General features: G+C 39.8%; 1 protein-coding gene across 4 annotated transcripts in view; it reads right to left on the bottom strand.

The window, feature by feature from the left end:
• Window positions 1-15,864, bottom strand: part of ARMH3 (armadillo like helical domain containing 3) — a 179,434-nt gene that overhangs the window by 77,053 nt on the left and 86,517 nt on the right. For all 4 annotated transcript variants that reach the window (XM_068548430.1, XM_068548429.1, XM_068548428.1 and 1 more), the window contains one exon: window positions 8,469-8,544. In XM_068548430.1, coding sequence (XP_068404531.1) covers window positions 8,469-8,544 — 76 coding nt within the window. The remainder of the gene's footprint in view (window positions 1-8,468; window positions 8,545-15,864) is intronic.

The raw sequence follows: 15,864 nt of genomic DNA on the forward strand, positions 1-15,864 counted from the left end.
CTGATTCAAATTAAGAAATCAGAGTCGTGGTTATCTCAGAAAGAACAAAGTGGGTGCTGAGAAAACTGGACATCCATATGCAAAAAAAATGAAGTTGGACTCTTACCGTACACCATGTAAAAAACTTCACTCAAAATGGATCAAAGACCTAAACATAAAAGCTAAAACTACAAAACTCTTCGAGAAACAAAGGGAAATGCTCCATGACTTGCATTGGCAACGATTTCTTGGATATGACAACAAAAGAAAAAAATAGGTAAGTTGGACTTCATCAAAATTAAAAACTTCTGGGCTTCCCTGGTGGCGCAGTGGTTGAGAGTCTGCCTGCCAACACAGGGGACATGGGTTCGAGCCCTGGTCTGGGAAGATCCCACATGCCGCGGAGCAACTAGGCCCGTGAGCCACAATTACTGAGCCTACGCATCTGGAGCCTGTGCTCCGCAACAGGAGAGGCCGCAAGAGTGAGAGGCCCGCGCACAGCGGTGAGGAGTGGCCCCCACTTGCCGCAGCTGGAGAAAGCCCTCGCACAGAAACGAAGACCCAACACAGCCATAAATAAATTAATTAATTAATTTAAAAAAAAAATTAAAAACTTCTGTGCATCAAAGGACACTATCAATAGAATGAAAAGGCAACCCATGGAAAGGGAGAAAATATTTGCAAACCATATATCTGACAAGAGATTGATATCCAGAATACATAAAGAATTTCTTTTTTCTTTTTTTTTAAAAATTAATTAATTAATTTATTTATTTATTATTTTTGGCTGTGTTGGGTCTTCGTTTCTGTGCGAGGGCTTTCTCTAGTTGTGGAGAGCGGGGGCCACTCTTCATTGCGGTGTGCGGGCCTCTCACTGTCGGGGCCTCTCTTGTTGCAGAGCACAAGCTCCAGACGCGTAGGCTCAGTAGTTGTGGCTCACGGGCCCAGTTGCTCCGCGGCATGTGGGATCTTCCCAGACCAGGGCTCGAACTCGTGTCCCCTGCATTGGCAGGCAGATTCTCAACCACTGCGCCACCAGGGAAGCCCAAGAATTTCTAAAACTCAACAACAACACAACCCAATTTAAAAATCCGCAAAGGACTTGAATAGACATTTCTCCAAGGAAGATACACAAATGGCCAATAAGCACATGAAAAGATACTCAACACCACTAGTTATCAGGGGAATGCAAATCAAAAATCACAATGAGATACACTTCACACCCACAGGAACGGTTATGATTGAGAAGAAATAGAAAATAACAAATGCTGGCGAGGCTATGGAGAAATTCGAACCTTTGTGTATCACTGATGGGAATGTAAAATGGTGTGGCTGCTGTGGAAAAAGGTATATGATTCCTCAAAATATGAAAAATAGAATTACCATATGATCCAGCAATCCTACTTCTGAGTATATACCCTAAAGAAGTGAAAGCAGGTTCTCAAATATTTCTGCACCCATGTTCACAGCAGCATTATTCATAGTAGTCAAAAGGTGGAGGATGCAAGTGTCCATCAATGGATAAATGGATAAAGAAAATGTAGTATATATATACGATGGAAGACTGAATTTGGTCTTTAAAAAAAGGAAGGAAATTCTGATACATGCCATGACATGGAAGAACCTTGCGGATATTAGGCCAAGTAAAAAAGCCAGTCACAAAAGCACAAATAGTGTATAATTCCTCTCATATGAAGTTCCTAGAGTAGACACAGAAAGTAGAATGGTGATTTCCAGGGGTTGGGAAGAGGAGGGAATGAGGAATTATTGTTTAATGAGTACAGAGTTTCAGTTGGAGAAGATGAAGGAGTTCTGGAGATGGCTGGCGGTGACGGTGGTTGCACAGCAATGTGAATGTACTTAATGCCACAGAACTGTAGACTTTAAAAATGGTTAAAATGGTAAATTTTATGTTACATATATTTTCCCACAATTTTTTTTTAAAAAGCAAAATGGAGAAAGACCCCAAGGGAATTTCAGGTTGAAGTAAGGAGGGGTTTTATATGCTAAAGTCACAGCAGCCCCAACAAAAAGATCTTAATATTTCATTATAAATATCTGAATCTCCTAAACCAAGACTTCTTTACTGCACTGCAGTTCACCAAGCTTAGATACAACCTAATGCAAAACCTCACTTTGCAGCATAAACCAAGTTAGGGCAAAAGAGATGATTAACCACATGGGATTCAGTGTTTGGTTTTTCATTTCTAGCTGTAGTCTTAAGAGATTAGGGAACAGCAACTATTAGAATAATATGTAATGTTCCCAGGCATTGGGGAAATGATATTATAGCAGCCTCATTTTGGTGCTTTGTTTTAATCTGCATAATGCTTTTCATTCTCTGTAATGGGAGATCTGCAGGGTCTGATTAACAGAAGAAAGGTCATTACTGATAAATTCTGAACCCGGGGATAATCTGAGCCTGCCTGCCACTTTAGAGCAGACAACTGGACTAGAAGATTATGTTCGTGTACTCCTTGCTACTCAAGAGCCATCTGCCCAATGCCTCTGCTTCTATCATTAGTCACTTTAGTCCATATTTACTTTTCACTAGACTAAGCTGCATCTTTCAGCTGAAGTGCTTGGCTGAAGTGCTTGGCATCAAACTGCTCCCCCTCTCAACTCGTCAGTATCCATTCTGATAAGAGAGCTGTGACTAAGAGGCAAATTTTGTAGCCCAAACAGGTGCATGGGCAAAGGGATTTGGGGGGATTTTGCCTGGCTGAGACCTTCCATTCCCTTCCCAACTCTAACTCTGTGGCCATCAACAGTGGCCTTGATTACTGCCTGAGGGTGTTCTGTACCCCCCACCCCGTGACAGTCAGAATTCTATACACAGCCCACTCCAAAGGGTGTTATTCTCAGTGAACCCCCGTATCCAGAGAGTGCTGAGAGATTTTCTTGTTCCTTAGAGTCCCCAGCAGAGTGTACATTTAAAGCATTCCTTTTTTTTTTTTTTTGAGGGAGTATTTTTTAGGATGAAGGAAAATAGCTACATAAGCACATAAGCAGGAGGGAGGAGCACACCTCAGCATCGGAACAAAAAGACCACTGGAGCAGACAGGGGGACAAGAGGCAAACTCACTAGGTGAACAATTAAGAGACTTACAAAGAAATGCACTAAATTCTCATTCCAAACCCCAGGCTTGTCACTAACCCCAGCAGTATCTAAAAAGGCATTCTCAAAGACAAACTAAACTTTAGCTTAATGCATTCCAAATAAAAGGAAAAATTAATATATTAACCACAGAGTAATATCATAGATCAAACTTTATCCACCTTAAGAAAATTACAGATCAGGAGAAAAACCTATTCGCAGTCATTCAGCCACTATTTCTGTGAGCAACAAGAGAAAAGGATTGTGAACTTGGTGCTAATAAAATGCTCATTAAGTGAAAAGCAATAAGATGTTAACCTGAAGAGATTCATTAAGGGCTTCAAATTACTTACCTTGAAAGTTCTTTGGTTAGATGAAGGTCAGATTTTAGTCTAACATTTTTCTTTTTCTCTTTTGACTAATTAGGTTAATAGTCAGCAGACATCTTCCCTAAAGTACAGGACCTCACTGGGGTAGCCTGCTAAGTGGTGACAGGAAATATTTAGCATAGAAGTCTCCAAGCAAAACTTCTAAAATGTTTTCCTTCCATCCCTGTGCATAGTCCCTCAGGTTATTTTTCCTTTGGGGATCAGTAGATATGTGAAGGCAGCTGAAGTAATAATTATACCAAGTGGAATTTTAAAGGTGGAGCAATACTATTTTATTTTTCTTGTGGCAAAGCAATGGAACAACCCTCTGATGGGGAGGAACAAACATAGGGCCCTGTATGTTAATGACATCAGGTGTTTCAATAAAAATAGCAGTTTCTAAGCAGCTGCATTTTAAGAATCTCTCTGAAGGATCAAACAGGAAGAGAGGACAAATTGTTTAAACACAAATAACTTTGACAGTTAAAGAACTAGCATGACTAAGCCACGAAAGACAAGTAAAAAGCAAACAGACTGACGAGCAAATTTAGGCCTCCAAGCAAGTAGAAGTACTTTTAATTTTCACTGTCACAATCTAAACTCCAAAAAAAGGAAAGGTCTGCAGCCTTTCTGCTGCTTTTCACTGTTGGTGAGATACTGTTAGGGTTGCCATTGCATGCACTGCGTTCCAGAAGATCCCAAAGACATAACTTGTAGCTGTCATCAACTGGCAAACCGGTCTCGGAGGCCCTCCCAGCTGTTAGGTATCTGAAAATTTCACACGCAACCCAATCCCTTGCCATGATTATCAAAGAACATACATACTACAGGAGAGGTGGCTAAGAGTTTGTTCACTCTGCCTTAGAAATCCTTTCCAGGGGGTTTCCCTGGTGGTCCAGTGGTTAAGATTCTGCACTTCCACTGAAGGGTTTTGATCCCTGGTTGGGGAAGTTCCACATGCCATGAAGTGCAGCCAAATTTAAAAGGAAGGAAAGAAGGGAGGAAGGAAGGGAGGGAAGGATGGAGGGAGGAAAGAAAGAAAGGAAGGAAGGAAGGAAGGAAGGAAGAAAGGAAGAAAGGAAGAAAGAAAGAAAGAAAAGAAAATCCTTTCCAGGTGTGGGATCAACAAAGGAAAGAAAGAAATCCTTTCCAGGTGTGGGATCAACACAACATTTACAAACAATATAAGTAAATGTTGCATACCATCACAACTTTACTGCTAAGCCTTTATACACTCTGTCCTTGATAATCAATTTGGTGGCCAGAAGTTAAATATCCCATAGTACCCCTGGGAGACCCACAGGTCCAATTTTCTGACAGTCTCTTGTTTCCTAAACCACCCAAAGTTAACAGTGTCATGGATGTACAACACAAGGCTCTTAAGAAGCAAAGCTGGGCTTCCCTGGTGGCACAGTGGTTGGGAGTCTGCCTGCCAATGCAGGGGACACGGGTTCAAGCCCTGGTCTGGGAGGATCCCACATGCCGCGGAGCAACTAAGCCCGTGAGCCACGACTACCGAGCCTGCGCATCTGGAGCCTGTGCTCCGCAACGGGAGAGGCCGCGACAGTGAGAGGCCCGCGCACGGCGATGAAGAGTGGCCCCCGCTCGCCACAACTGGAGAAAGCCCTCGCACAGAAACGAAGACCCAACACAGCCAAAAATAAATAAATAAATTAATTAATTAAAAAAAAAAAAAGAAGAAGCAAAGCTACAACTTTGTAGCTTTGGAGCATAAGGAGCATAAGGCAGCACTCATTACCATCGGCTCAGTGGAATGCTGACTTCTTAGGCATACCACTTATTTGCCCTCAGCTAAGAGAATACTAACTCGGAGAAAAGAATACTCCTTGGAACACCCTTATTCAAAGCAACACAGCCTACCTACAAAGAAAAGCAAAACATCTTTTACGGGTAACATTTTAACATTTATAGAAGGGATAAATGAAGACACACTTAGGAAACATTTTAAGGAAGGCTCAGAATGCTAAACCAGAAAAATGGTATGGCAATTCCTCAAAATGTTAAACATAAGATTACCATACAATCCATCAATTCCACTTCTGGGTATATTCGCAAAAGAAGTGAAAGCAGGAACTGAACAGATATTTGTACACCCATGTACAAATAACCAAAACCACAACAACCAAAAGGTGGAAGCAATCCACTTGGGGTTTCATCAGTGATGAATGGATAAACAAAATGTGGCATATACATAAAATGGAATATTAGGGCTTCCCTGGTGGCACAGTGGTTAAGACTCCGCCTGTCAATGCAGGAGACACGGGTTCAAGCCCTGGTCCGGGAAGCATGCCGTGGAGCAACTAAGCCTGTGCGCCACAACTACTGAGCCCGTGTGCCACAACTACTGAAGCCGGCACGCCTAGAGCCCGTGCTCCGCAACAAGAGAAGCCACCACAATGAGAAGCCCACGCACTGCAACAAAGAGTAGCCCCCGCTCGCCACAACTAGAGAAAGCCCATGTGCAGCAACAAAGACCCAATGCAGCCATAAATGAATGAATGAATGAATGAATAAATAAATAAACAGGAATATTATTCAGCCTAAAAAGGAAGGAAATTCTGACACATGCTACAACAGGGATGAACCGTACAGACGTTACGCTAAATGAAATGACCAGTATTTTATAGTTCATGAAATACTTTAACATACGTTACATTATATGTAATTCTCACAACCACTTCCCTGTAAAACAATTGATATCATCATGACCTCCATTTTATAGATAGTGGAAAGAGGTCCAGAGATGCTAAATAACTTGCTCAAGATCATATATTAAGTGGTAGAGACAAAAATTAAAAACCCAGTTTCTCTAACTCAAATTTCCATGCCCATGTCCCTTTCAATACATCATACTGAGTTTTCTGTGTACCTCCATAGTAGCCTTTGATGTAACACTATAGAAGGAGGTATTACTATATAAAAGAAAGAGCCCTGGACTTGGGAATTAGAAGACCTATGATTAATTCTCCGCTTTGCCACACAACAATTGTGGGACTTTCTGCAATTCAAATATCCTTAAAACTCAGTTTCCTCATTGGTAAAAAGTATATTTTTTAAAAGTTTATAATACATGCTATAGAGTTTGACGACTGAAGAAGAAAGATAGCAGTTTAAGAAGGAGCAGCAACAAGTTTAGCACTTATTAAGTGAAAATAAATGTTAAAAAGGAAAAAAGTAAACTTTTGCAGGCTCAGCATCACCAGTATTTCCCCCTGATCTGGCTTGAGGGTGATAAGTGATATTCTAACACATCCTTCCAGTAATCTCTTGAAAAAACTGACTGGATCTTTGATACTTTTTACATATACTCCAAGTCTAATTCATTAGCAACAGTGAGGATGATATAATTACTCTCTGCAGCAAGTTCATCAAAGAAGTTTGAGAAAATGAAAATGGAGGTATAGGTAGGCCTGATAGAGACCTACAAAGAGAAGGAAGAGGTCATGGTTATCTGCTCAAAGCTCAGGCCAGTCGTTTCTGGGCTATTCAGAAAAAGGACAGGCCAATAGCTTAAATCAGCTGTTTGATGGCCCTTGGGAAGAATGACAGCAGCCAAGCCAGAAGCCACTGAAAGGAAAAGCAACAAAGTAGGAGATAAAGCAAGCATAAAGGATTGTGATCAAGGGAACAGGCCCCAGATGAAAAGGAACTGCCTGGAAAGCCTAAGTAAATACATGAATAAATAAACACAACATAAATTATACCCATATGCACTTCATACTGTAGCCCGGAATCTGGTGTTTCTTTCAAACACTCACATTTGTCATATTGCCCTTGGGTCACAAAGGGATATTTGGGAGAAAGCAGTTTGTAATTCCTGAATCCTACAGAAAATCACATTTATCATAAGGCCTTACTATAGTATCTGGCTTATTTGCTCGATGCAGTTATGTATTTAGTTGTGAGATTTATAAAATCGTGTTTACTACAAAATGTCTCTGGGGTCAGGTAAGGCAGATCAACCTTCAATACCTTCAATACAATCTTGTTAGCACATCTCACCCCCATGCTCCCTCATCCCAGCCCTCCCAACACACACATTTCACACTTTTTCTTTTGTTCCCAGATTTGCCAAACATTAGTAAATCACTGCAGGGACAGGACATTTTACCTTAAAAAAAAACCAAAAGGGCAAGAAAAGAAAGATATAGGAACAAACACAATCCCAGCTCTGTCACAAATTAGAATCTATACCAAGTTGTAAATGTGCATTACTATTACTGGAAATGTCTGGCAAGGCTTACATCTGGAGCTAAATCAAGTTTCCCCATCTGTTGGGTTTGCCTCTTCTACTCAATGTTAATTTTTCAGTTGTTTGCAAGAGCAATATATAATAACTGTTGAGAAAATGAAAAATGATAGGCACAAAGGGAGCAAGGAATGTAAGAAAAGCCAGCTTTAGGTTTCATAATACTGAAGGCACATTCTCTCCATTTACAAACAGCTCACTCCTGTGAGTGTGTGCTATTTCCTCAAAACCCTAAACCAACTCCATGTCTGACTCAATTTTATCCAATACATACAGCACTCTATAATTGCCTTGCTGTTTCATAAGAAACCTAAAATGACTTAGCCCCATGAGCTCCATTTGGCTCTGTTTACCACAAATAGAAATAGCCATGTAAAGCAAAACGTCAAAGTTCCAGATCCCCATGAGTCATTCATTCAACTCTTGGAGAATGACAGAAAAAATTGCCACAGAACAGCTTTCAGATGACCTATACACAGAAAACACTTTGGCAACAAAGATGCTGAAAAGGGCTTCCAACCATCTCTTGGTAAGAAAATTCAGAGAAGAGCAAACACTGTGAGCTATTTCAATATGACAAAATGAAAGTCACATGCATTCCTGCTTTTCTTGATCAAATATGACAATTTCTTCCACTCCTACAGACATCAGGGCTTAAAATAGTGGTGCTGTTCAACACACTCCACTTAGAAAGGTACAATAAACCTCAGGATGAGCCAAGGAACTCTGAAAGAGATAAACCCTCATTCCTCACCTGATATTAACCAACGCGTGGGTCACCTTGCTAGCTGCTTCTTTCCACTGGCCTGCATTCGTAGAAAGCCTCAGGACTGTAAAAAAGGAAAGAACAAAGATGTGTCAGACCCCTGGTATAAAACACAAATATGAGGAATGAAGACACATCGCAGAATATCACTATTAGAATAACCAAACGGAGCCTGTGCCAATCTTCTATTTAAGACATCTTCATCTAGGGAAAAAACATAAGGGCTTATTCTCAACTATCTTTACCGCAAACTTTTTCCTCTTTTTTTCACTTTCTATCAAAATATTCTACTCCTCCTCTGCCTTGGGTTCCCCTCTCTCCACTCCCTGCTAACAGGTTTCCATACTTAGTTTTTGCATTCATTTAAAATCTACACTGGGGTGGTGATGGGTCACCTGATTGCCACATTTATCATTTCCCTAATGGCTGGGGCTGATTTAGTGGAACTGGCCAGCTGAGTAAGTGCCCCCTCCTGCTCCACATACAGTGTGTCTTTCTCCTGAAGGTCTAAGCTGGGCCAAACAGGACAAATAACCTTGCAAGATAGAAGATGGTCATGTTTCAATCAAGGAGTAACCTGTTTTAGCTCCTCTGACTTAACTGTGTGACCTGCAACATGAATCAACAGGAATATTCTTCCCTTCTCTGACCAATGTCTCTTTTCCACCCTCACTCACAGGAGAAGGAATGATGGAAATACAGATCATCATATCCTCTATCAGCTATGAGCTTTATGGTCACACATTCCAGTACCTACACTATTTTAGAAAAGAGACAAACCAGCACAAGTGCTCCTTGAAAGAGCAAGCATATGGTGGGCACTCCAAGCATATGTTTTTAACAAATGAATAACTAATATGAGCTAAATATGTAGAGAGTTTACTATGTGTCAGAAATTGGACAGAGGTTATATGCAATACAGCATACGTATGAGACTCAGAGGAGACAAATAATTAATTGATCAAGTTCATTCACAGAGTTGTAGGTAATGGAGCTAGAATTTAAACCTGGAGGGAATGGTTCTACAGCCTGTACTTACACAGTGAGTGGTTAAGAGTGTGAACTCTGAAGCCAACTGTCGGAGTCCCAGTCCAGCCCCTGCCACTTACTAGAGAATAATACCAATACTTACATGAAAGGATAATCACGAAAATCAAATAGTTAAAGATAAAGCCTTAGATCAGTGCATGGCACATAGTAAATGTTATATAAGCATTAGCTATTATGAATTTAAATAGACTTGTCTCCCAAACAAATAAAAGAATGTACCTGAGACTTTCTCAAAGGTTGGAAGTCAGAGCCTAAGTAACATTAAGAAATGTGTAATCAATCTGCATAGGAACTTTACATCTGAGTACCATCACTACCTACTCCTGACCAGTATTCCTCTAGCAAGAAGAGTAGTAGCAGCAGTTCTACTAGAGGGAGGGCCTATAACTGTAATAGGGAAAGAAAGTTCATCTGGCTGCTCTGCATCTGTTCTAGCAATACTTCATTTTTATAAATTCATGCAATTTTATGAAAGAGAACATGGAAGCCTTAATAAAACATTATCAGAGTGCTGCTTTTCTAATTTACAAGATTTAGTGAAGGGGAACTTGGTATAGTTTCAAGTTAGCGCTCTACAGTCTGAACTCAGGTTTCACCCAGTGTTTGTGCAAATTTATTCACGTAATGAACAAAATTGTTTCAAGCAGGTCAGATGTATTTTTTTCAACTCAATTGCAAAAACTGTTTAGATGCATCTGTTTTTCACTAGACCCTCCACTAAATCATAAATTCTCTGATGGTGAGGACCTAACACTTACGGAATTGAGCTGAATTTTACTCTCCTTACCTCAGAGAGGTATTTAACTCTGTCCCTGTATTATTTCTCTATTAACATCCTGTCAGTTCTGTTCTTAGTGAACAAGCACCCAGATAACCTCATCACTGCATTTCCCTTGGAAATGCCATAGGCTTTTACATTCTTTTCTAAGTTACCAAATTTAAACACAAAATTATCTCAAAATGCCCTAAATGCCTCAAGCTAAGGTTACCATTTATGTAGTAAATTATGGTACACAAAAATAGCATGCTATGTGGCCATTAAAGAAAGAGAGTTAAGTAATAGCAAAAACTGGAAACCGTAATTACCGTGAAAAGAAGGAAGGGTTAAATAAACTACATCCATACTATGCAAAAAAAAGAGAGAGGGGCTTCCCTGGTGGCGCAGTGGTTGAGAATCTGCCTGCCAATGCAGGGGACACGGGTTTGAGCCCTGGTCTGGGAAGATCCCACATGCCGCGGAGCAACTGGGCCCATGAGCCACAACTACTGAGCCTGCGCGTCTGGAGCCTGTGCTCTGCAACAAGAGAGGCCGCAATAGAGGCCCGTGCACCGCGATGAAGAGTGGCCCCCGCTTGCCGCAACTAGAGAAAGCCCTCGCACAGAAACAAAGACCCAACACAGCCAAAAATAAATAAATAAATTTATTTTTTTAAAAAAATTAAAAAAAAAAGAGAGGGAGAGAGAGAAAGAGACCTAAGAAAACGACAAAAAAATAGGAAAATGTTCTGACAGTTTAAAAAAACACGAAATAGGAAAACATGATTACAACTATGTAAAGCTATGCATACAAGTAGACTAATATACAACTATGAAAACAGTGGTCATACTAGAAAGGAGAGATTGTAAAATTTTTTTTACCTTGCTTTTTCTTTTCTAATTATCTTTTTTTTTTTTTTTAATGGAAAAAACAGCTCAAAATATGGTATCATTTATGGTTCAGGGCAGCTTGTCTCAAGGTCCTTCCTATTCAGTGGATATCATGCAATAAATTAATGCCATAGGAATATTAAATGTGTGCCTTTATCAAAAAAGTCTCAGTGAGCCTTCCTCTTCTAGCCATGATGGAGTATCAAGACATAATTAACCTTCCTACCTTAAACAATAGAAAACTGAACAAAATATATGAAACAAGAGTTTTCAGACACTGGACAACAGGTATACAGAACTGTGATCCCTGAAGAAGGAAAACAAACAAAGTGAACCCTACGATTATCCCAGCTTACTATGTGAAAAAGTTTCTAGCCTACAGGGCAGGGAGGAGGAACTTAAACAGAATCCAGAAGTCATGCCAAGCCAAAGACATAGAGATGAGCAACTGGACAGGCCAAGGCACCTAGAATTTGTGGGGTAGAGTACTGTAGAGGAGGGAGTTTGACAGGAAACTATGGAAGTTTGTAGAGGGGTCCTCTTACATCTTTTGCTGAGCACCAATCTTCACACAGGGAAGAGGAAACTACCCAAAGCTGGCGGTGAAGAACCACTGGAAAAGAGAAGAAATTGTGGAGCTCATGGAAGGCTCCACAAATAAAATAATTTGCGTTTCTACCAGCAAGAGTGGAAAAACCTACTAATACATGGGTTATCAGGTAGAGTCTGCAGATGGGTACTGCATTAGTAATGGGGCCAAATTAGCCCATAATAAAAGTTGCTCTCTACCTTCCCTAACAACCCTTAAAAGCAAACCCTAAAAGGATGAAACTGATTCCACACAACATAACGGCATTCCAGAACAAAGTCCAACACTATATAAAGAAACATAAGAAAATCAAGCACTTACAACATTAACATTACAATGTTATAAATCCAATTTTAAAATTACCAGCATTCAAAGAAGTAGAAAAAAATATGACCCATAAGCAGGAGAAAAATCAGTCAATAGAAACAGATCTAGACATGAAGAGAGATGATGGAATTAGCAGAAAAGGACATTAAAACAGCTATTGTAAATATGCTCCATATGCTCAGGAAGATTGAGGAAAATATAAACATGATGAGGAAAGAAATGAACATATTAAAAAAAAGAAGTCTAAATAGAACTTCTAGGGAAGAAAATGCTTTATGAAACAAAAAAATACACTAGGATGAAATGAACTGAGATTAATGAGATTAACAGCATATTAAAAAAAATACAGAAGAAAAGATCAGTGAATTTGAAGACTGAGGAATAGAAACTATCTAAAATGAAAGACAGGGACTTCCCTGGTGGCACAGTGGTTAAGAATCCACCTGCCAACACAGGGGACACAGGTTCAAGCCCTGGTCCAGGAAGATCCCACATGCTGCGGAGGAACTAAGCCCGCGAGCCACAACTACTGAGCCCGCATGCCACAACTACTGAAGCCCATGCGCCTAGAGCCCGTGTTCTGCAACAAGAGAAGCCACCACAATGAGAAGCCCGTGCACCACAACGAAGAGTAGCCCCTGCTCACCACAACTAGAGAAAGCCCGTGCGAAGACCCAACAAAGACCCAGTGCAGCCAAAAATAAATAGTATAAATAAATAAAATAAAATGAAAGAGAAAAGACCAAAAAAAAATGGAAAGAAAGGAAAAAATACTCACAGAGCTTTAGTGACCTATGGGACACTGTCAAGAGGTCTAATATATATATAATTGAAGTTCCAAAACAAGAAAAGAGGAGAGGGGACAGAAAAATATTTGAAGAAATTAACAGCCAAAACTTTTCCACATTTGATGAAAACTAGAAATCCACAGATCCAAGAAGCTCAAGAGACTCCAGGAAAAATAAAGAAAACCATGTTAAGGCACATGATAAACTACTGAAAATCAGCAATAAAGAGAAAATGTTAAAAGCATGCAGAGAAAAAAGATATATACAGAGAAATGAAGCTAAGAATGACAGTAGACTTCTCATCAGGAACTATGCAAGCCAGAAAACAACAAAATGACATTTTTTTTAAGTATTGAAAGAAAAATTCTATATTCAGCAAAAATGTCTTTAAAAACTGAAGGTGAGACTCCACTTCCAGTGTGGCAGAGTAAGCCTACTTCAGCCTCTCCTGCTGATTACAGTTAAAAATCCTGTATAAAATATAAAAAGTACAACCTGAGGGCTCTGAAAATTAAACAAAAGCAGACAGATTATAGAGGGGAGTCAAAATTTGGAGAAACACCCACAAAAGTGGGTTTCCAGGGTTTCTTTTTTCCTATTTTTCTCTTGCAGGTTTGCCTCAAGATCCAGACAGTCACAGAGATGCATGATAGAGGAGTTGGGTGGATGGCTAAAACTTCAATAGAAACCTCATCTTTCTGTAGACAGAAACCAGGAAAAGGGGCTTCTGCTGCCCAGAGAACATAGAGGGAATCCTGGACAGACCAGGAGAAAGTGTTCCTCTAATTCCGCATATGAAAGTTAGGCTCATGGGAGCTGACCAAGCATGGAACAAATACAAAGCAGCAAAGCAAACCCTTTAAAAACTAAACTGCTATTTGAACTACAGTCCAGTCTCCCGAGTGGTGAGTATGTGGACCAGATCCAAAGTAGCACAGAAAGGGCTTTGAAAACTGAACTGATATTGGAACCACTACCTACAGAAAGTGAGAAAGAACCTGTGGTCTAACTGGATTGATTGCCTACTAATACCAAGAAAAAAAACAACCCTCCAGATTATAACTGAACCCTGAGTCTACACAACATAAGAAAAATGTCCAGGATGTAATCCAAAATTACTAAACTTATAAGGAACCAGGACATACAAAGAACCAGGATATACAATAAAACAAGAAAATGTGACAAATTCTCAAGAGAAAAGACAAACAGATGCCTGATGTGACACAGATGTTAAAATTATCAAAGAGTTTTACAGCAACTATTACAAATATGCTCCATAAGAAAAAGGCAAACATTCCTGAATGAATGGAAAGGTAGAACTTCTCAGGAGAGAAACTGAAACTATAAAAAGGAACCAATTAAAACATTTAGAAGTAAAACATATATTATGTAAAATAAAAAATTCTCTAGATGGACTTAATAGCAGAATGGATTGACACAGGAATCAGTAAACCTAAAGACAGAACAATAGAAATTATTAAACATGAAGAACAGGAAAAAACGGGGGGAAAAACAGGGCCTCAGAGACCTGTGTAACAATATCAGAAAGTCTAACATTTGTGTTATTGTAGTCCAAGAAGAAAGGGAGAGAGAAATTAAAGGCAGAAAACAATTTGCAAAAAAGAATGGCTGGGGCTTCCCTGGTGGCACAGTGGTTAAGAATCCGCCTGCCAATGCAGGGGACACGGGTTCAAGCCCTGGTCCGGGAAGATCCCACATGCTGCAGAGTAACTAAGCCCATGCACCACAACTACTGAGCCTGCGCTCTAGAGCCCGTGAGCCATAACTACTGAACCCACAGGCCACAATTACTGAAGCCTGCGCGCCTAGAGCCCATGCTCCGCAACAAGAGAAGCCACCGCAATGAGAAGCCCACGCACTGCAACAAAGAGTAGCCCCCACTTGCCACAACTAGAGAAAGCCTGCACTCAGCAACAAAGACCCAATGCAGCCAAAAATAAATAAATAAATAAATAAATAAAAACTAAAAAAAAAGAATGGCTGAAAACTCCCAAATTTGGTGAGATTCAAGATCCTCAGCAAACCCCAAACAGGATAAAAACAAAGAAAAACCAGGCCAAAACATTTCATAATCAAACTTCTGAAAGCCAAAGATAAGGAAAAGTAATTTAAAAGAAGCGGGAGAAAAACAACATATTACAAACAAGGGAACATGATTCAAATGAACACAGATTTATTATCAGAAACCATACGGGCCAAAAAAAGGGGAATAACATCTTCAAAGTACTTAAAGGTAAGAACTATAACTCAATATTCTATATCTAGCAAAAATACCCTTCAGGAATGAAAGAAAACAAACAACAAAAAAAAATCTTGTCACCAGAAGCCCAAAAAAATGCTACAGAAAATTCTTAAGACTGTGAGAAATGATATCAGAAAGGAATTTGGATCTTCAGGAATAAAAAGAGCAACAGAAATGGAAAACATATAGGCAAATATAGAAAATATATTTTTCCCTCTTAAGTTCTTTAGAATTTGGATGATTGTCACAAGTGAAAATTATAGCATTGTCTGGTGGGGTTTTCAGTGTAGATGTAATACATATGACAACTGTAATACCAAAGTAAGTGTGGCGGGCTGGTGATTAGAGAACCCTATATAGTAGCAAAGCTTGTATATTTTACTGAAGTGGTACAACACTAACTCTAAAGTTGGCTGCATTTAGTGACTTGCTTCCAAAGAACAGAGCACGGAACAGGAGGAAAAAAGCAACCCTGCAGAGGAGAAACTTTGCAAACACTTCCTTAACCAAGTGATCAAGATTAACATCACCAGTGATTAAGTCATGTTAATAACATATACCCTTGATGTGATGAAAAGGCCACTCTGACACTGTGGCATTCTTCCCCCAAACGCATAACCCTAGTCCAACCATGAGTAAGTCATCAGACAAACCCAAATTGAAGAAGGTTCTCCTCAAAACTGTCAAGGCCATGAAAAATGAGCAAACACTAAGAAACTG

Source organism: Eschrichtius robustus, chromosome 7 (genome assembly GCF_028021215.1).
Source record: "Eschrichtius robustus isolate mEscRob2 chromosome 7, mEscRob2.pri, whole genome shotgun sequence".
In the NCBI taxonomy this organism is placed as follows: Eukaryota; Metazoa; Chordata; class Mammalia; order Artiodactyla; family Eschrichtiidae; genus Eschrichtius; species Eschrichtius robustus.